The 20,122-nt window shown below is 39.7% G+C and overlaps 2 protein-coding genes across 3 annotated transcripts in view; one reads left to right on the top strand and one right to left on the bottom strand.

The window, feature by feature from the left end:
• The window catches only part of MTREX (Mtr4 exosome RNA helicase), a 102,488-nt gene extending 100,696 nt beyond the window's left edge, over positions 1 to 1,792 (top strand). Inside the window, exon 27 of the mRNA XM_039244533.1 lies at positions 1,518 to 1,792. Coding sequence (XP_039100464.1) covers positions 1,518 to 1,570 — 53 coding nt within the window. The 3' untranslated portion in view covers positions 1,571 to 1,792. The remainder of the gene's footprint in view (positions 1 to 1,517) is intronic.
• PLPP1 (phospholipid phosphatase 1) overlaps positions 1,670 to 20,122 on the bottom strand; it is an 85,759-nt gene continuing 67,306 nt past the window's right edge. For both annotated transcript variants that reach the window (XM_039244535.1, XM_039244536.1), the window contains exons 4-6: positions 12,646 to 12,703; positions 2,660 to 2,836; positions 1,670 to 2,152 (exon numbers count right to left, since the gene is read on the bottom strand). In XM_039244535.1, coding sequence (XP_039100466.1) covers positions 2,021 to 2,152; positions 2,660 to 2,836; positions 12,646 to 12,703 — 367 coding nt within the window. In that variant the 3' untranslated portion in view covers positions 1,670 to 2,020. The remainder of the gene's footprint in view (positions 2,153 to 2,659; positions 2,837 to 12,645; positions 12,704 to 20,122) is intronic.

Raw genomic sequence — 20,122 nt, 5'->3', positions numbered from 1 at the left:
TAAGCTTTTTCTAATAATTAAGGCAAATCTTATGAGATCTGAGTTCTTGACATGTAGGAAGACTTTTTAGATGCTCTTCAAAGGAATGCCATGGAGGGCCATCTAGTAGTGTTTACAGAAACTTCTAGAGTGTCTGTGTGGGAAAAGTTCTGAGGTTTTATATATAATCTATAGCAGTGAGTAAAAAACGCCACAACTCTCTGCCTTCATGGATCTTACATTCTGGTGTGCAGAGATGTAAAACAAGTCAACAATTAAAATATTTCACATGGTGATAAGTCTACAGAAGAAAAAAAGGGAGAGACCATAGGAACTGGATAGATGAGGTGGCCTAGGGGCCTCACTCAGAAGGTGGCATTGAGACCCTTTTGTGTATGCTTGATAGACTTAAGCACCAGCAAGAGGCCAGTGTGGCTAGAACAGAGTGGGCAGTGAGTAGAATAGTAAGAAGGAGAAAAGAAATGATCATTTTAGCCCTCAGCCCTCGACGTTTTCCTGAAATGATTATTGGAGGTTTGGAACACAGGAGTGCTGTGTACTGGCATGGGTTTCACAAGGCAGTTCTTGCTGTTGCATTGTAGGCTAGTCTGTAGTTTAGCAAGGTGGAAGCAGGAACACCAGATCATGAAAGGATAGCCATTCTGAGGTGGTAATGACGGAGGTGGGCGAGGAGTCTAACATACTTACGGTTTGTTCCGTCTGAATATTGGCCAAGAGAAAGGGTGGGAGTTTAAACATGAAAGAGTAGCAGCCACATTGGTGCTCCGAGTTGCTTGTTCATAGTCAACCCTAATGATTTCTGCTAACTAGTGTCCTCAGAAGAGGTGTTCAGAAACTGAGTTACGTTTCCATATGCTTGATGGGGCAGACCTATTTCATCAACCCACGTTTACATCTAGTTACGCAAACAGTTTATCTTGTTAATGCTTATTATTTTGAGAGCGAGACAAGAGTCCGATTAAGGGAGGGGCAGAGAGAGAGGGAGACACAGAATCCGAAGTGGGCTCCCGGCTCTGAGCTGTCAGCACAGAGCCCAACACGGGGCTCAAACACACGAGTCACAAGATCATGACCTGAGCCAAATTCGGATGCTTAACTGACTGAGCCACTCAGGCACCCCTCAACTTTTTAAATAATACAATTTGTCCTGCCTTCATCCAGAAGGAATTTCAGATGGTAAGTGAAAATACAGTATCTCCTGATGTAGGCTGAAAATTCATGCTTTTGGGCCAAATAACTTATTTTGACAGTTTAGTCTTTCCCTCAGTAATAAGTCTTTGCGAACAGTTTGAACCTTTCCACCCCCTGCAGATACACACGGGAGACATACTGGGCCCTTCAGAGTCTAGAGTCATAAGTTTCTAAGTTTCCTCTCAGAGGTGGCTGCGAACTCTTCCAGGGATCTTTTACACCAACAAGGTCTTGTGTCATCAGGATAGTTGTGTTAAAACCGCACCAGATGGGAATCACGATCTTTGTGGTCTTAAAATTTTAAATATTATTTTCTTTTCTCGTAGGAATCACCAAAATCAAGAGAGACATTGTATTTGCTGCCAGCCTCTACTTATAAAGAGCCAGCGAAACGAATGTGGGATTTTAAATTTTTCACCACCTGTCTGATTACAGCTGACTACATACAAATGCTTACCCAAGTACCGATTTGGTTCTCTCAAGGTTCAAACATTTTAATACATGTTGTGTTTCAATCAGGCATCATTCTAAGAAAGCATACATTACATACACATTTGTACATAAGCATTACATTTTTTAATAAAAAATGTAGAGGTGGCCATTGTTTTAGTGAAAGGCTTAAAGTTTTTTTTTAACGAACTCAGAGCTGTTAGATAACCATTTTGTTGAAGGGAACTATATACACACACGGGTAAAGTGGGCATCCAAGAGGTATAGCAGCAGTCCCTTAAAGGCTTGTACACCGTGAAAAAACGTGTCGTCTGGCTTTACGGTTGCAATCATTTTCCTTTAGAAAGCGGGCCAGCTTGATGTGAGCACTCTGCTGCCTTCAAGGTTGGTGGTTGCTCCTAAAGTGATTGCCTGCTGTTGGTGTTTCGTGCAGAGTTGTATGAGAGTCCTCTTCTTTCCTTTCTTTAAAAGGAGAGTTTCTCTCCTTGAAGAAATCTGATACATACACAACCTATAGAGAACAAGTTATACTTAGAATAGGACAAAAGTATTTAATGATGTAATTTAAGTTTAAAGACCATATACGTAGTTTTAACAAGCAGATTGCCAAATATATAAAAGGTATACATTAAAGGGTACAAAAAATTAGTGACCAATAGGAAGTTTTAATGTAAGAGATACTTGTAAAATTGAGAGATGCTTAGTTAGCTAGGTCTTGAGTAAATCGCTTTACGCTGTTAGCACTTAAGGTATTCTGCAATCATACCAAAAAGAAAAAACCAAAAACAAAATGCCTTAGGCATAGCCTTTTATGAAACAGTTTCTGTAACTTTTAGGAAAAGCAGTATAGTTTTTTTATCTGCTGTCTATCCTAACATGACTTAGTAACATCAGTGTTCTTACCCAGTAAAAATTACTAAGCCACGTTATTTCCTTTATATAGTTTTTTTCACTGACTCATGTTTTCTACTTATTTATCCCAGTGTTCAAAATGTAGGCTGCCACCCTGTATACTTACAATTAATATTGCAACCAGAGCTCCTTGAATGAGTCCAGTTAGTACATCACTCCAGTGGTGTTTGTAGTCAGAAACTCGCGAAAGGCCCACGTAAATGGATACGGCAACAAGACCAAATTGCAGTGTGGGGCGTAAGAGTCTTGCCCAGTCTCCCTTCATCCTGGCCTGAAGGTAAAGCTAATAGCAAAGGTAAGAATAAAGAGTTTAACATACCAACTAGAAACTTTAGTATCACCACACCCCTAAAATTTTGGTGTTTAAAAGAATTAATAGTCTTTAAATGTTAATAGTCATTACCATTCATAACCACTGAATAATCAGAATATAAATTATATATGGAATAGGGCTTTAAGGCAAGCATTCTTATCCTCGTTAACACCTGAAAGTTAATCTTTATAAAAAGCAAAACAGGGGTCCCTGGGTGGCTCAGTCTGCTAAAGTGTCTGACTTCAGCTCAGGTCATGATCTCACAGTTCATGAGTTCTGGCCCGCGTTTGGCTCTGTGCTGACAGCTCAGAGCCTGGATCCTGCTTCAGATTCTTTGTCTCCCTCAGATATAACATTAAAGGGATTTTTTTTTTTTTTTAAAAAGGCAAAACAAAAAGTGCCCTAGAAACTTAGCTTTTAGAAGAGTTTATTACTGTAGCTAGCTAGACTACTTTTCAAATTGTAAACAATGTTTACAGCTCTTCTTCCTGCAATCTGTGTTATAATTCTGATTGAAAGGCAACTTTTATCATTAGTTCCAAGTCTTGGGATAAACTGCTAGGTTTCTGAAAACAAGGTTGTCCTTATTCTGGTCCAAGCTACTATGTATTCTGCCCTGTCTATCTAGGGATTAAGTTGGTTTTATTCAAACAGGTTACTTGACAGCTCCACAATCCTCAAATTATTTCAAAGGGCAGCCAATAAATAACCTGTATTTATAATACAGTTATCTGCCTAATAAGAAGTAGAGGTTCTAGTTTAGTCCTGATCCAACAATGAAATACATTCTTTGATTAGCACCTGTACTCTTTTAGTTCTGTGACTTTTCTCTACAGTAATCAGATGACACCCTGCAGGCTCTTCTCTGTCAGCCTGCCTTTGACTTTGGGTATAGCCCTATAGACTTGGGATCAACTGCTACCTTTAAGCAAATCTGGTCTCTTTAAAAAAAAAAAAAAACAAATTTTTTGGCCTTATTTCAATCTAATAAGACTGTGTCTTCAAAGTATATTTTTAAAATTCTGTTTGACATTTTGTGACTCATACACTTAATCAAATACAATTGTTTTCCTCAGAGAACAATTTAAGATGGCTGTGCCTATTTGAAAGAGATTCACAATCCATTCCCAGCTCTTTGAGCATTGCTGTGAGCATTAAATTCTCAACAGCTGGCAAAGATTCAGAGGTTATCTAATTTTATCAAGTTTTTTACAGTATAAACATATGGTTATAAAAAAGCATGAGTTGTTCAACTGAATTGCACTCATTAGCTGGTTTAAGTCCTACTGGCTTTCTGCAGAGCCCCTCCTTTCCTTTTTTGTTTGTTGTCGAAGCTATAAAAACATAAATAGTAAGAAGCCTGTCTTGAGATTGTGGAGTTGGGAAGAAAGTCAGTTTTGGTTGAGTCAAAGGTTGCATCTGGCAACTGAAGCCAATTTAGTTACATAACCATGCCAGTAAGAGTCCCCTCACTAGTTCTATCTTGATTGGAAATGGTTTTTTCGTTTTGAGGAGAATACTAGTACCTTGATTGAGGCTGAAGCCAAATTTTGGATATTACTGCCTAAAAGTTCAGCTGTCCTATTCTGGCTATTTAACTGCCTTCTGCCTTTTCACAATTGTTTAAGGCATAGGTTCTTCAGACTATAAAATAAACTTCCACTCAGTCCTATTTTGTGCTTCCAAACCAAAGGAAATGCAGGACTCTGAAAGTCCTTCCTCACTATGGATTCTAAAATCCTTCTAACAGTATTTTCCTTCCAAAGAACCTGACTTTATAGGTAGTCTGTCCCGAAATTCCTCAACATCGCTGTGGACAGAATTAACAATCACTTATGGATCAGTACTCAAGGTCCAGTATACTTCAGGTGAAACCTTTAGCCTCTGAGTTTTCTCCTTACACACTTACCCAAGTAATGTTACCCCATTTCTGAGGACCCAAAGATTATTTCACTCTGAGGGAGTACTAGGAATCCCCCCACCTCCTCCACTGTGGTTATAAACCTAACCTGGCCCTCTTTCTAAGGCTCTGGCTCCTCTGATGACTAATGGCTGTGGTGTGTATACAGGCTGTGGTCATAGAACAATTCTCAGCTCTGGGTGAGGTTGGCTAATCGAGTGTGCTTCCTATTTGCCTGTTCTGTGTTTCCGAGTCCAAGGTACTCAGTGGAGCTCTGGGAAGGTCAGGCATCACTTACGTACACAGCCCTGTTCATCACTGTAAAGAATCTTCCATTTTAGTAGACCCCAGAGAGGTAAAAAACACTGGGTTTCTTGGACCCTGGATCACTTGCCCACAATTCCAGACTTTGACAGCTCCCCTCCCATGTTGGCAGCCAAAAGTAAAAGTCTTTCCTTCATAAGCAGCATCAGCAAAGCACCCAGTGCTATCTTCCTGGTGGCTCCATGTCCTAAGCCTTTCTCAGATTCTGCAGTACAGATCTCTTAAGCTCCTACCCTCTGGCGGCACTAGAGATTTGACTTCTACCACTCATCTAACTGCTTCCCCAAATCATTAACTCTTGGCTATTGTCTCTTTTTCCATTCTTTGACTTTGTGGGTTTATAACCTTTTATTCTATTCCTTGTCCTTTAAGAGGAAAGACGACAGTATATGCTCCTTTAAAAACAAGTTTCTCTCAAGGGAAGAACATGTTCCTAACTGCCTTAGAGAAACAATGTCTGAAGCTCTCACCACTGTTCTCTTAGTACTAGATACAGGGACAGACATGAATGGGATTCTCTTTCTCTCAAAATAAACATTTCAAACACACACACACACACATATTGGTGGAAGAAGTCCACTGCTTATCTTATAAAACTCAGAAGAACTACAGAACTCCAGTCCAACATTGTGTATGGTCCCGACACTCTGTGGCAGTCTTACAAATTCCCCTCCTGGGGGTGGGGTGGGGGGGAATGTCTTTCCACAGCAGTTGAAAGGGAAGCCCCATTTAAACCACACAGCTCTGCCTTCACTTCTGAGAGGACATTGAAGATGACCTATGAAAGGCCTGACCCAGACATCTGCTGCGCTGTCTTCTCCCTCTGGAATTTACACTGGAAGGATGAAGGAGTTCTCTTTTTCTCAGAGGTATAAAAAGGGCATCTAAAGGATACAGGATAGGCTACTCGCAAACTCAACTTACAAGGACCTCAAAGCTGTGGTTCAGCAATGACAGCAAGCCACTGAGTACATGGATCAGAGTGGCAGCAAAGAACAGAGTTGCGGCCACGCTGAAAAGGCACATGGCCACTGAAATGGAGCAAGTTCATTTCCATTCCTGGTTGGAGGCTGTTTCTAGCCCGTGTATGTCTTTACTATAAACCATTTTTTTTTCTTTGGGAGATCGAAGTGAGTCAGTTGCTTACAACCAAAAGATAAAAAAGCTAATTACCATCCACCTTTTGTGTTTAACCAAATCCCATTTTGTTTTGTTTTTAATTTGGATTCTGTGACTCAAATGATGAAGTTTCACTTTTTAAAAAGATACGTTTCACTTGAAAAGGAAAACAATGTTTATACATCTGGGTTCAAACAGCAAGAAAAACTTAAAAAAATTAAAACCCATGAAAACAAACATACTACATGTCCACTGAAGGTCCCATTACAAGAGAAGTCTGGCACTAGGCACGGGATTTATTTCCATGACTTCTTTCTACATGGACTACAGCGTGTGAGCCTCTACCCTAAGCCCAGTGTTTGTCTACCCATCTCCGTCACTCTCCTCTGGCCCATTCTGATTCTTCTCTGAGTGCGCTGCAATTTGGCCTCAACTGACCTGCCCAATGGGTACTTTAGTCAGCTGGTGGGAGATGGGGGATCCTGCAGAGTGAGAGAGTCTAGGCCTCTGGATTCCTCCCAATCCTAAACATCCAACTCTCTGGTGAAGGAAGCTCCAAAGTAGAAAGTTCACAACTAGAAAGAAGAGAAAGAGCATAAAAGGCAGAACAGAAGCCGTAATCTGCAGCTGATGCACCTGGCTGGTCACGGATGTAGACCCCAGAAGCAAAGAGAACAGTTGTGTTTGTGAAAGAAACACCGGAACCTACCATGAGGGTCACATCCAGGAAAAGGCAGGAGGCACAAAGTGAGAATAAAGAATTATTAATAAGAAAAACAAAGATCTATCCTACACCTAACTAACCTTTACACCAGTCCCTGCCCCCATTTTCATCTACTGAAAGAGGCAGGAGAGACCTATATACCACAGGAGGACTTGGAGAGGAAATCAACCTCAGGGCCCAAAAGGAAATCTGTGAGGCCTGTCTCTATTCCTCCCTGTCTCTGCAGGAGGGGAATTATTATTTGAACCTGACCAGACAGTGGATCAGAGCAAGAAAGTGTCCACTCTTCACAAAAAAACCTATTGAACATGGGATGGAAATAAGTTACCGTGTCCAATTTTTTTTTTAAATACAGTAGCTTCTTTAGTTGAGATGTTATTAGAGATTCATAAAGGCAATTTCTAATTCCTTAAGGCAATAAGGACAAAGGAATCAATTTGCTCAGTTTAACCAGATACTCAAACCCAGAGAGGATTGTAGGAAGACACTTCCTCGTGCAGGCAGCCAGTGCTTCCCTGAGAAGTGCAAAAAGGCCTTCCTCCTAATCCAGAGAGACTCCAACACGGAATCTCTCTCAGTGAAGAGCCTCATGATGGTTTTGTAGGGCACACTTAAGACCTGGTCAAAATAAATAGTGAGGACTTTCCAAGCCATAGGGCCACATTGGAACAAAATTAGAAGATACATCTTTCTTTTTTCTGTAGAAATTATTATATATACATCTTTTGTGAATAGGAAATTCAGTGTCTATTGACACAACTTAAGTATCCTTTGATTGTTTTATTATCACCAAAGGATGAACACAGCCTTTTTTTGCTTAAAATTTCTGAAAAAATAATATTGGCTTCTATTAAACGATCTAACTATTCTATTAAAATTGATTGCTAACCAAAATATTTTTTGAAGATGGCCTATTTTGCTTTTCCTTGTAACACTTAACTGCAAATGCTGTTGTCTCACAGGAGTTTCTTAACCTATTCTTAAAATGAGGAAGGGTTTTCCCCCCTCATTTTAAAGTAGAGTCAGACGGCCAGCTTGCAAGCTAAGAATGGTTTTCACATTTGGGGGACCTGGGTCTGACTTCTGATTTTGGTTCAGGTAGTGATCTCCTGAATCACAGGATGGAGCCCCACATCGGCTCTGTTCTGACAATGCAGAGCCTGCTGAGGATTTTCTCTCCCCCTCTCTCTGCCCCTCCCCCACTTGCTATCACACTCTCTAAACAAACACTGAGACTGCATGTGGCCCACAAAACCTAACTACGATCTGAATCTTACTGAAATCTGCTGACTCCGGTACTAAGACCAACAGCAGCATGTACAACACAAAGAGATTTTCCTTGCTCTATTTATTTTGAAACACAGCTTCTAAGCCTAAGCCAGGCAATATATTGTTCCACCTACATTTGATGACAGATCTGGCCAGGAGAACACCCTACGGCTGACCTCTTTTTAGTCTTCTCTAGGCTTCAATTTCACCATCTTTAGGATTCACAGAGTTCCTAAATTAGATGTAGAATCCCACGTTACAATTAGGATCCATGTAGTTCCTGGGCTCTGTTTACTTGCCCAGAGCTCAGCATTAATTCCCAATTTGGAAGACACCGTCATGAAGTACCACCCCCAATGCTAGATAATACATGCTGAGTGCCAGGTAAGCGGTTGTACAAACCCTGAGGAAAATAGGTGGTATCAAAGAGCCTAAGATTGAGACAAATGGGCAGCACTATCCAAACATAGGAGGTGGCAGTGGTGAGACCGAGACACAAGCCATTATGTGGCAGAAAAGGGGTCTAGCTGAAGCACAGACACTAAGGTACCTGGGCCCCCACGGTGGTAATTTATACAGGAATTTCATAAGAGACAGTGACATAAACAATCTGAGATTTCAGGCTCAATAGTACAGTGCTGGGAGATATTTTTTTAGCATATTCCTTTAGTATATTCCAATACATTCCATATATATATGGACTGAAAAAAGAACAGTCTCCTAACATAGTTCTTATCCTGGAAGGTCAAGTAAATTTGAAATCTTTGGCATTCAGCCTAGTTCAACAGCCATCACCAAGCACAGAAACTAGCTATGTGCAAAGAAGCCCAGCCATGTGCTTGGCTCCACCAGCCTAGGTGGATTTCATGGGTGCTGACTGCTGGGCTGCCTGCCAGAGGTGAACAATAATGGTCAGGATCTCTTAAGGGACTTTAAAGTAGGAGTTAATTTCTGGGTGTCAGGAATTCCTGACAAATTTTGGCTATCAAAAACCATCCTCAGAATTTAAAATGACTGTACATCTCCACCCAAATCTGGGACTGGCCCATGATGCCAAGATGCCTAGGGAAACAAGATGAGTCATTGCCTAAGGAATTGGCAGAGGAGGTGGGGTGGTTAAATGTTGTATATAAATGTGAAAGCTGGAAAGCAGGAGACATCTGTGTGTTCAGGGGCTGAAATAAAAGCTGGGGCCGACATCCACATCAAGTAAATATTTCCACTGCTTAGAGTCCATGACATGCAGTGCACAACTGCTCTGGCCAACTTTCTTCTCCAGGAAGGCCTTGGTCTCTGAGAAACACATTTATCGGAACTTTTCATTATAACTTTACATCTAACAGCTCATACTGACCCAATTACCAAACTACAACCTCAGTAATTTTCCCTCTGTTTATATCCCTAACTGGGTGTCCACAGAGAAGGCACACCACTGAGGCCCTCTAAATAATCATTTAGTCTTCTGTACATTAGTTTCATATTTTATAGAAGAGCCCTCGGTAAAAGTTTATATCTGAATACACATATATTTTGAGAAGGGTCAAAGGAGCAAAGATGAGCAGTAAACTATAGAATAAGGACTATGATACATCTGAGAATATACTTTACAATTAAAAACAGGTGGTAAAAGTTGTAGGTCATCACCTGATCTTCAAAATAACTGGACTAGGGTTAAGATCAAACAGAATCACCAAAGCAAGGGGACCTGACTATTTAAGAGACCAGTAGAGAGCTTACAGGCCTCAACAGCCTCCCAGGGCTCCTATTTCCCCATTTATAAAAAGGGTGGCAACCATCCCTCTTCTACGTCAAGAGAATTATTTGAGTCAACATAGTATCAACACAAATCATCTATATCAATCTCAGATTCTTTTTTTTACTTTTATTTTTAATGTTTGTTCATTTTTGAGAGGGGATAAGGGGCAGATAGAGAAAGAATCCCAAGGAGGCTCTGCACTGTCAGAACCCACGCAACCTGAGATTGTGATCTGAGCTGAAATCAAGAGTGGGATACCCAACCAACTAGAGCCACCCAGGTGCCCTCAACCGCTGATTATTAAGTCTCTCCTTACTGACTGAAAAGGTACTGATAACATGCAGATGAGGCACCCAACAAAGCTCAAAACCTGCGCTGCTGAGGTCTGGCTGTGGGCATACAAATCATGTCCAAACATTCAAAAGCCATCAGTGTAGTCACAAACTTGTGCTTTGGGAAGATTTCTCAGACTACTAATGACTCTAGCCTTCATCTCCCCATGCCCTATTTAAAAAGAAAAATCTACAGTGGCTCCTTTTAGAAAGAATCTAACTTTTCCTAGTAAGATAAATGAACAGAGGATATTGGAATAGTATTTCTTGTTACTCCCTTCAAGTAAGTCACATTCCTCATGGCATGTTTTGAGAAACATTTGGCTGTGTGTTTTCAAAAGGAAGTCCTAAATTCTGCTGAATTAGTACCCTGTTGCTTCCTCACAAAATCAAATTAACCTAAAACAAAAGACTTAAAATTACCTGAAATGCTGAAGAAGCCAAAATTAGCTCTACTGAAATGGTTGTGAAACTGGGGGTTAGAATTTTGTATAACACACACATCTGTAATTTTTATATTCTTCTGACCTTTTGAATTTGGTTTTTCCAATAAAAGCAGGGTTCTAGTAAAAGTTGATTTTAAAATGTCTCTAATATGTAAGCATTAAATACTCCTATAGCACTTAGTGTGACCAACAGAGAAAAAAGCAAATGGCCAATTTACACAGACCACAACTGTATAAAAATCCACTCATAAAAAGATTAAAAGTTATAGCTAATCCTTTAGGGTGAAGATATTCTCCCCCTCTGTTAAGATTTTCCAACATTGGGGCGCCTGGGTGGTTCAGTTGGTTAAACGTCTGACTTCGGCTCAGGTCATGATCTCACAGTTTGTGGGTTCAAGCCCCGCGTCGGGCTCTGTGCTGACAGCTAGCTCAGAGCCTGGAGTCTGCTTCCGATTCTGTGTCTCCCTCTCTCTCTCTCTGACTCTCCCCTGCTCACGCTGCCTCTCTCAGAAAGAAATAAAACATTAAAAAAAAAATTTTTTTTTCGAACAAATTTCCAACAAAATTGTTGGAAATTTGTTCTTAACTTTATGTACAGAGAGAGAAAGAGACAGGTAGAAGGAGACCGGGAACATTATAAAAAATAAGCCAATTGAATTGACCTTTATTATTATTATTATTTTTTTTATGTTTTATTTATTTCTGAGAAAGAGCAAGAGAAACAGCGTGAGCAGGAGTCAGAGAGAGAGGGAGATACAGAATCCGAAGCAGGCTCCAGCGTCTGATCTAGCTGTCAGCACAGAGCCCAACGCGGGACTCGAACCTACGAAGTGTGAGATCATGACCTCAGCCGAAATCGGATGCTTAACCAACTGAGCCACCGAGGCGCCCCTGAACTGACCTTTAAAAGACTCTGTAGGTCGCCGGGAGGCTCAGTCGCTGGAGAGCCTAACTCTTGATTTCAGCTCAGGTCATGATCCCAGGGTTGTGGGACTGAGCCTGCTTAAGATTCTCTCTCTCCTCCCTGCCCCTCCTCCCTGCTCCTGCTCACTCTCTCTCAAATTCTTCAATTCATGCACATTCCTTGTATATGCCCTAAACCTTGGTCTTCCTAAAGTTACTCGGGATACACACTCATCGCCAGATATGCGAAATGTGGATGCAAATATTTTGTAACTCTTCACTGTCAGCTGTGAATACTGCAGGTGCAAACTGCCATCCTGCTCTCTGGGCTGGCAGAGAAGCAGACCTGAAAACCGTACAGATGAAAAGCTCCTGAAGCAACAACCGGCTCTCCCAGAGGCTGAAACCTTTCTAGTCCCATGGAAAGCAGTCAATGAAATATTTCATCTGCTAATCAAAACGAAACTCCTAAACCCAACAGCCCCCAGGAGGAAATAGGCCAGGCTGCCGCACCCTCCCGCCGAGCACAGGGTACCAGCGCTCCCAGTTTGGGTAAGGTTATCATGCAGCATTGGTAACCTTGGCCTGGTATTTCGGATCAGTGACCTGCTGTGATTACAAAGAAGCTGTTGCTATGTTCTAGAGAATACATCCCAAAGTGAGGGCACACATCAACCAATTCTTAGCACCAGGCTTGCAAACTTGATGACTAGGTTTCTACCACTGTCAGGAAAAACCTACTTCAAAAGTGAAGACTCCCTACTGTCCTGAAGGTTCCCAATTTGCAACCTGCTCCATAATTGTGCCCGTCTGCTACCTTTAAATGAATGACAAAAATACTTCTGAACAACTGTAATTGGCTTTGGCAGAAGCATAGGCACCCATTCTCTGAACGTAACGGCAGCCAGTAATGGAGAGCAGCTCGGGGGCGGCCGCGCAGGAGAGGACACCCAGGCCAAACATGTATTGTATGCGGTACATAACCCACCATAAACAGAGTACTTACTGCCACGAACAGCATGCAGTACATGGAGAATGAAGAGTGGCCCGAGTAAAAAGACAATCTAGAAGAGAAAGAAGAGAAATGTCACTTTTCCCTCCTAGAGCCAAAGAACAGTCGTGATACCCTAAATCTTAACTGCCACAGTAAACGCATGTCTCTCCTCTCCCCTTTAGAAATCAGATGAATGGGGACCTGGGACAGTTACGACAGGAACATGGTAGTCTTGAGGGAGGAGGTGTCACATTACTGACGCTTCCAGGATAGAACTTGAGACAAACATTTCTAAAGTAATGCCTGACAAGCCATAACTAGTATAAATGGTCTGACTTCATTTCATATAAACTTATAGACCATAATTTAAGTTTTATTTTCCACCTGCAGGGTTTGCCCCTGAGTACTAGTAATACTTCCTTTGGAACACCCAGAAGTTGACTACCTTTTCAAAAACCACTTTTAAAAAATTAAAAGTGGTATTTTAGCATTTTAAACAGACACACATCTGGTCTTAGATTTCCCAACAAATTAAAGTGCTTTTGTTTGACATATATTTTATAATTATACACAGTCCTATACTTACCAGATTCTCTCTTTCAATATTATATTCTCTAAACATGTGAGTATGTGCCACCTTAAAATAACAGAATGCTTGCAAAGCTTAATTTTATGGCACTTTTTGAAAAAGGAAAAAGCTCACTAACATTCATGATCTAAGTTCTGCTAACATAGTACTGGCCATTGGGGCAGAAAAGGCAAACACACACATCTGATACCATAAAAATACTGTGTGAAAATGCAAAAGATGGATCAAGCAAACAATTAGAATGTTTTTCTACACAGAATAAAAATAAAACCAAGAAAGGCAGGCTTTTAAGTATTTTACTTCTTACACCTTGCTTGACTCAAAAGGAATTTGGTTTCCTTTTTTAAAACACATCAGAATGTCAATCTGTGTATGCAACTAACGGTGGGTGGGAGTACAGATTTCTTAAGCCTGTAGCGATGATGATCTACCAAGAATTATGACAGTCTTTTTCATATTCAGACACATCTCTAAGAAAATGAATATTCTCACTTCTTGTACTAGCTAGGAATTATATAATTAAATCTGATAATTGTGGATTTAATCTATGTAAAACAAGAAAAAAATTACTTTCAGCATTACCATTTGGCTGTAGAAAACATCACTACAAATCCTTACTTTAAATCATATAATTAGAGCAGAGTTCTGTACATTTTATGTTTCAGTGAGTTATACTGCAGAGCCTACAAGTAAATAAAAGCCAATTTCAAGGACTGTCAAATCCTATCAAGCCAACATGACCATGATCAAAGAAATGTTTTCAAAGCCAAGCAAGTTCAAAGTTTCATGAAGACTTCATGTTCACAGTATTCACTATCCATTGTGCTACAAAATCATAAACTCAAACCCTACGTAATCGTTTTAAACAGTTCTGATTTGGCACAGGGTGATGTCATTAGTTGAAAACAAAATGGTTTCAGTTTTTTATTCTAAATACATAAACATTTCATTCAGTATAGAATCAGCCAAATAACGTGTGACTTAAACAAATGGATGAAAAGACATAGGGGGAGAACTTGATTTGGCCTCAGTCTCCAAGTCTTCCTCATCCATAATAAGTGATCGAACAGATAATGGTAATATGGACTTTTATTACTACTAAAAACAGAATAAAAACCAAAATATAAATTAAAATTATTTTCATATTCTATATACATCTCTTTATTGGAATCTTTGGAGATACAGCTCTTTATTGTGTCTGAAACTCACAAATAAACAAATAATTTTATAAGTACTTTCACAAAATCTGAAAAGTAGGGGCACCCCTGGCAGGCTCAAGTCAGTACAGCATGAGACCTTTGATCTTGGAGTTGTGAGTTCAAGCCCCATGTTGCATGTACAGATAAGACCGCAAGCCCCATGTTGCATGTAAAGAGTACTTGAAAATAAAATCTTTAAAAAAGTAATAAAAATAAAATAAGCCCCCAAATATAGTCAAAATGCAGAATGTTTTCATCATAGTAACCTCACTGAAATATTAAAGATTTTGGCCCTGGCCTCCAAACACTACCCTGTTCTGAGATTTCCACCAATCCTAGGCTACCATCTTACTACATCACAGCTCCTCCAATGAATGGACACAATTACACCAGCTTTCCATCAAACCTTAGGCAAGTCTTTTCAGAAAGAAAATTTACAGAGATAAAAATGTATATATATTTTAGGGGTGCCTGGGTGGCTTAGTCGGTTAAGCGTCCAACTTTCGCTTAGGTCATGATCTCATGGTTCGTGGGTTCGAGCCCCGCGTCGGGCTCTGTGCTGACTGCCAGCTCAGAGCCTGGAGCCTGTTTCAGTCTGTGACTCCCTCTCTCTCTGACCCTCCCCTGCTCACGCTGTCTCTCTCTCTCTCTCCTAGAAATAAATAAAACATTTTTTTAAAAATGTATATATATTTTGAAATGCAGCTATTTTCACTAGCTCAGGCATGGATTATTAAACCGAGCAAGTAGACAAGTCTTGACAATACAACTTACTGTGAATGGGATTCAATTCCAAATGGCAAATTTAAGATTTTCTTTCTCTTGGGAGAGCTCATTAAACTTGACCTGAACCCCAAAGTCATAGCCTTATAGCCATCCACCACCACCCCCAGCACTGTCAGCTCCCGCCCTCCCCCCCACTTCAATCCATCAATCTTCCATCTTGACTTTCCAACATCTACATAAATGTTCAGCCTTATAAAGGAGCAAACAGGAAAAGACAACCAAATCCAACCTGTATCAGTCATCAGAAACAAGCAACTCACATAAAGTGTTTCTTCATGTTTTAGATAATATTTAGATGCTACTTGGGGACTCATGAGGAGACTGAATCACAACCCCCTATATCATCTCAATGCTCTTGCCCTCCCCCCTGGTTTTCCTCCTCCCTACTCTCCAAAGTTAAAAGGAACAAAACATTTATATCTTTAGCTATTTTCTTAGTTTGAAATGTCTACTTTGCATTCAACCTTGAATGATGATTTTCCTGAGTACAGAATTCTAGGTTAATGCTTTTTTTTTTTTTTTTTCATTACTGTGAGGCTATCATTAGACTATCTTCTGGGCTTCTACTTTTCTATTAAAATAGAAGCTATCTGTCTGCCATTCCCTTCTGGGTTACCTGTCCTTTGTAACTGCCTCCCCACCAGTACCACCACACCAAAGTCTCCAATATTCTCCAGTCTCACGATCGGTATCTAGTAGTAAGGTCTTATTTTTCTGATTTAGTATCTGTTGGCTTCCCATTTGTATACTTCACCAATTTTGAATAGGTTTTGGGCATCATACCTTTGACTATTATGTCTCATCCTATTCTCTTTTCCTGGATTCAGGTTCAAAATGTGACATCCATATCTCCTAACCTTTCTTTTATACTTTTAATCTTGCTCTGTCTTCTGTTTCAGCCCTCCCTTTCACTATGTCTAATGTGCTTAACCAGTCTATTTATTTACATTACTGTGTATCATTTCTAAAAGATCTCTTTGGTTCTTTTTCAAATCTATGGTCATTTTCCACTCTTTATCCTATATTCTTTTCTCAGTCTCTTATTTCTAAACAGTACACAAACTCATTTTATATTCCATATGGTAATTCTAATATCTGCAGCCTTTGAGAACTTCTATAGTTTGTCTTAATCACCTGGTACACAGCAAAGTTTTCTTCATCGGGATGTTCATTCATATGACAATATGAGCTTGTGTCCTTAGAACTCTCTCTGTGGGGATCTTAGAGGCCTTGATTTAAAGAGAGTTCTTCCACAGATGTTTGTTCTCTCCTGCTGGGTTCACTACCAATCCTTTTCAAAAAAAAAATTTTTTTTTTAAAGCCACATACATAGTATGAATTCTGGCCCCAGAACAGTGTGACTGTGGTCCTCTAGTTAAAATTCTTTCTGACAGCACCCTCTGGAAGGATGTTGCTCTTAGCAAGTCCTTAAATTATCCCTGAGTCTCCGCTCTGTCCACACTGCACTGGCCTCAGCCTTTATCTCTTGTGCCCCATGTTCAGAGCCCACCCAAACTCAGTCTAGGCTACCAGAAGTTGGCACATAATTTCAGGGCACACATCAGGTCTACAGCATTAACAAATCCCAACCTGAGAAAAATTCCTTTACTTTCTCATCAGCTTGGCTATTTATTAAAAAGATATATATGTTTATATTAAAAATATACATGTTTATATATATTTTAATATGTAACACATACCAACATATGCATATGTGTGTTTAATATATTACCCAGCACATATAATTCTATCAGTGTTCTAGTCCCCCATATTGCCAGAAAGAGAGGCAGGCTTTTTTTAAACAAGGATAAGGACTAATAAAATGTTTTCTAATATCAGCTATCTTACTAGGAGACATAGAGTTTGGCAAAAAGAGTCTTTCCATTTCAAAGTGGTCAATGCTCATAAAGCTTCCAATTATCACCATTCCACCACTTCATCAGCTACTAGTACCTCCTATGTGGAGGTATTTAATACACAGTATTTCTACTCTTTATGAAAATCCCTATGGTAGGGGCTGTCAATCCTATCTTACACATAGAGACCCTGAACCTCCCAGAGGTTCATTAACTTGCTCAAAAATCACATCACTTTGAGGGTGAAATCCGAGTCCTCACAACTCTTTCCCACTGTGCCATGATCCCACTCCCGTGGATGGCGAGGCAGACCCCGCGGCAGCACTGATCCTGCCATCTCCCGAGGGATGTGGGGAGCAGCCGTAAGAAAGAAGGAGTCACAGCTGACACAGGGCAGCGTGTGTGAAGTTAATATGCAAAGAACAACTTAGTCTATGAAAAAGCAAATGTCAGTGTGTAAATAATTATTTTAAGAGGATACTAATTTGTCCTCTGTACACTAAAGGCCAAGTTAAAAAAGGAAGTCAAACTGCAAGATGAGACATTTTCTCCAAATGTTATTTCCTGATTCCAAAGTGTACACAATAGCAAAGTAACTTGAAGGACATGATAAATTTCCTTTCTGCAGTAACCCTTAAACATAGAATGGCCCTGTAACAAAGTTAAAACATGTCCCAAACGAATGTATAAAGGAGCAGTTTCCCTAAGATTAGCCTTAATTTTCCTTCAGAAGGACTTTTACAAGCAAGAGCTGTGCTAAACGCTCAGGCAATGAGCTCTCAAGCTATTATCTTTAAAACTCTCACATCTAAGATACTAGAGGAGTCAAGTAGGCAGTGAATGGGGAAAATGGGGACTCTCACAATGCACTGATGGGAGTGCACACTTTTCAAAGAGTGATTTGACAATATCTATCTGTATGTAAACCCACCCTATTTTTCTACTCCGTAATTCCACTTGAAGGCATCTACGCCAGCAAAACACACATGAGCACAAAGATGTTTGCTGCAACTCAGCTAGAGCAACTCCAAGACAATGTTTCCATCACTATTCTTCTGAATACCTGAGGTTAGCTAAAATGAATTAAAGTAATTCTATGTGAACTGACAATTATCTCCAGGACATATTTTAAAATATGTCATTTATTTACACCACCTAAAATATACACCTTCACATTTAATGTAAAAATACATAGAAAAACAAGTAAGAACTGTTAAAGGGAAAGGAACCACATAGAGATTTTTAAAAATCTTTCACATTTTACAGTGGTAATATCAGAAACACAACCTGGTATTAGAGGCAGTTTATATATTTTTATACATTATATCATTTTTTATATTTTATATATATTGTATATATTCTATATTATCATTTTTGGTATTTTTATACACACTATATTGTAATTTTTAATATTTTCATATATGTAAATTATAAAAAATGATCAAAATATCTGATATGCCTGTACACATTTCCTCTTCTGCACCAAACATGCACACACACACCTAAACTCCTCTTCCCTAGCAGCAGTGGCCTTGAATGTGGCTGAGCACATGCGCCGCGCCTACGTGTTCACGCCCAGAGCCCAGCAGTGACTTGAGCCCTGGAAGCTTGTTCTCACATCTCTCAAAGAAATGTCCTGGCGTTCATGTGTATTTTTAAATATTATATTTAAATATGTATTTTAAATATTATAAGTGTTTCCAGAAACATATATGCACATTTTCATTACCAAAAATTCAGCATATGAACTCTGGTTATTACAAGTAACAGAGTCAATAAACATGATTTTGATACACGTGTTTGGAAGGGGGAGATTTCTTTTAAAATCAGATTTCTAGAAATGTCTAGAAAAAGAATCACAGGTATATCCCCTCCCAAAGGTTACAGAGACAAAGATGAAGGTAATAAATGGCAAAGGAATGTAAGATGGTCTCAACCAAAATTAAGTAAAATACAGCAGAATCATGTAAATTCATTATTGCTTGAACCAGCCAGAGATTGAGAAATTATTTCACAGCAGCAAAAACTCTGTCATGTATTTCTTGAATAATTTTTTACAATGACTTTTACTGTATTTCCATTTAAAGCTACACAGTTTTTATATGGCATCAGTTTTAACCAAGCCATTTCATATATTAAAGTGACATGCCTATCTGAAATAAAACAGATGCAAGTATCCTATTTTATTTATTAGTGTTAATGCATCAGGATCAAATACCACTTCATAGCCACTAACATCGGTGAACCACATATCAAACAATCTAATATCTGTTGATACCACATCATGAACCTCAAAGGAGAGAAACCAGCAGGACTCTGTGAAAAATGAAAAAAAGAGAGGGAAAAGCAGGGCACAAGTGGTATGTGGATAGGGTATTTTAAACTCCTGATTAAATAAACCAGGTGATGATTTAAAAAACTGATTGAAAACAAATGATCATGTGTCTTCTGTTTATGGGAGACTCACATGAAAGGCAGGAGTTTGAGATAAAGTAAAACTGGGTGTGTCTGGAAAATCAGATGCCTAGGGTATAAATGGTTGTAAACTCTGACCAGGGAAATTCTGTGTCTCTGACAGAGGAGCAGAGATTAGGTTGTGACGAAGGTTACTGACAGAAGGGTGAGGCATACGTAAGTGCACTGACCAGGGGAAGAGAGGTCACACGTTTTCTATGGCATGAGAAAAAATGATGACTTGGTGCACAAAGACTCCAAATCACCAAAGCAGCAGCATCTCAGACTTACAAAGGAAACAAAGGCCAAATAGTAGATTAAACAAAGGACAGAACTCTGAAGAATTCCTATGCTAGCAACTAATAATGCCTTACCTACCCCCCTCCCCCTCGCCTTTTTTTAAACACACTGAACAAGGAAGACTACGCTTACTGAAAAGCAAAGATTTCAGAGTGAGTTAGAAGGAAGAGCCAGTTCTAAATTGAGTCCTCGGGTGTTTTTTAAAGGGCAGGAATGCTAGCTAGAGACAAGGCTGCAAGCAAGACCTCTACTTTCAAGACTTTCCCAAAAAGAAAACCTGGAGGCCAACAAAGCCTGTAACTGTC

Source organism: Hyaena hyaena, unplaced genomic scaffold, assembly GCF_003009895.1.
Source record: "Hyaena hyaena isolate Hyena2069 unplaced genomic scaffold, ASM300989v1 scaffold_241, whole genome shotgun sequence".
NCBI lineage: Eukaryota > Metazoa > Chordata > Mammalia > Carnivora > Hyaenidae > Hyaena > Hyaena hyaena.
The sequence above is the reverse complement of the archived record's forward strand: the minus strand, read 5'-3'. Positions and strand labels throughout refer to the sequence as shown.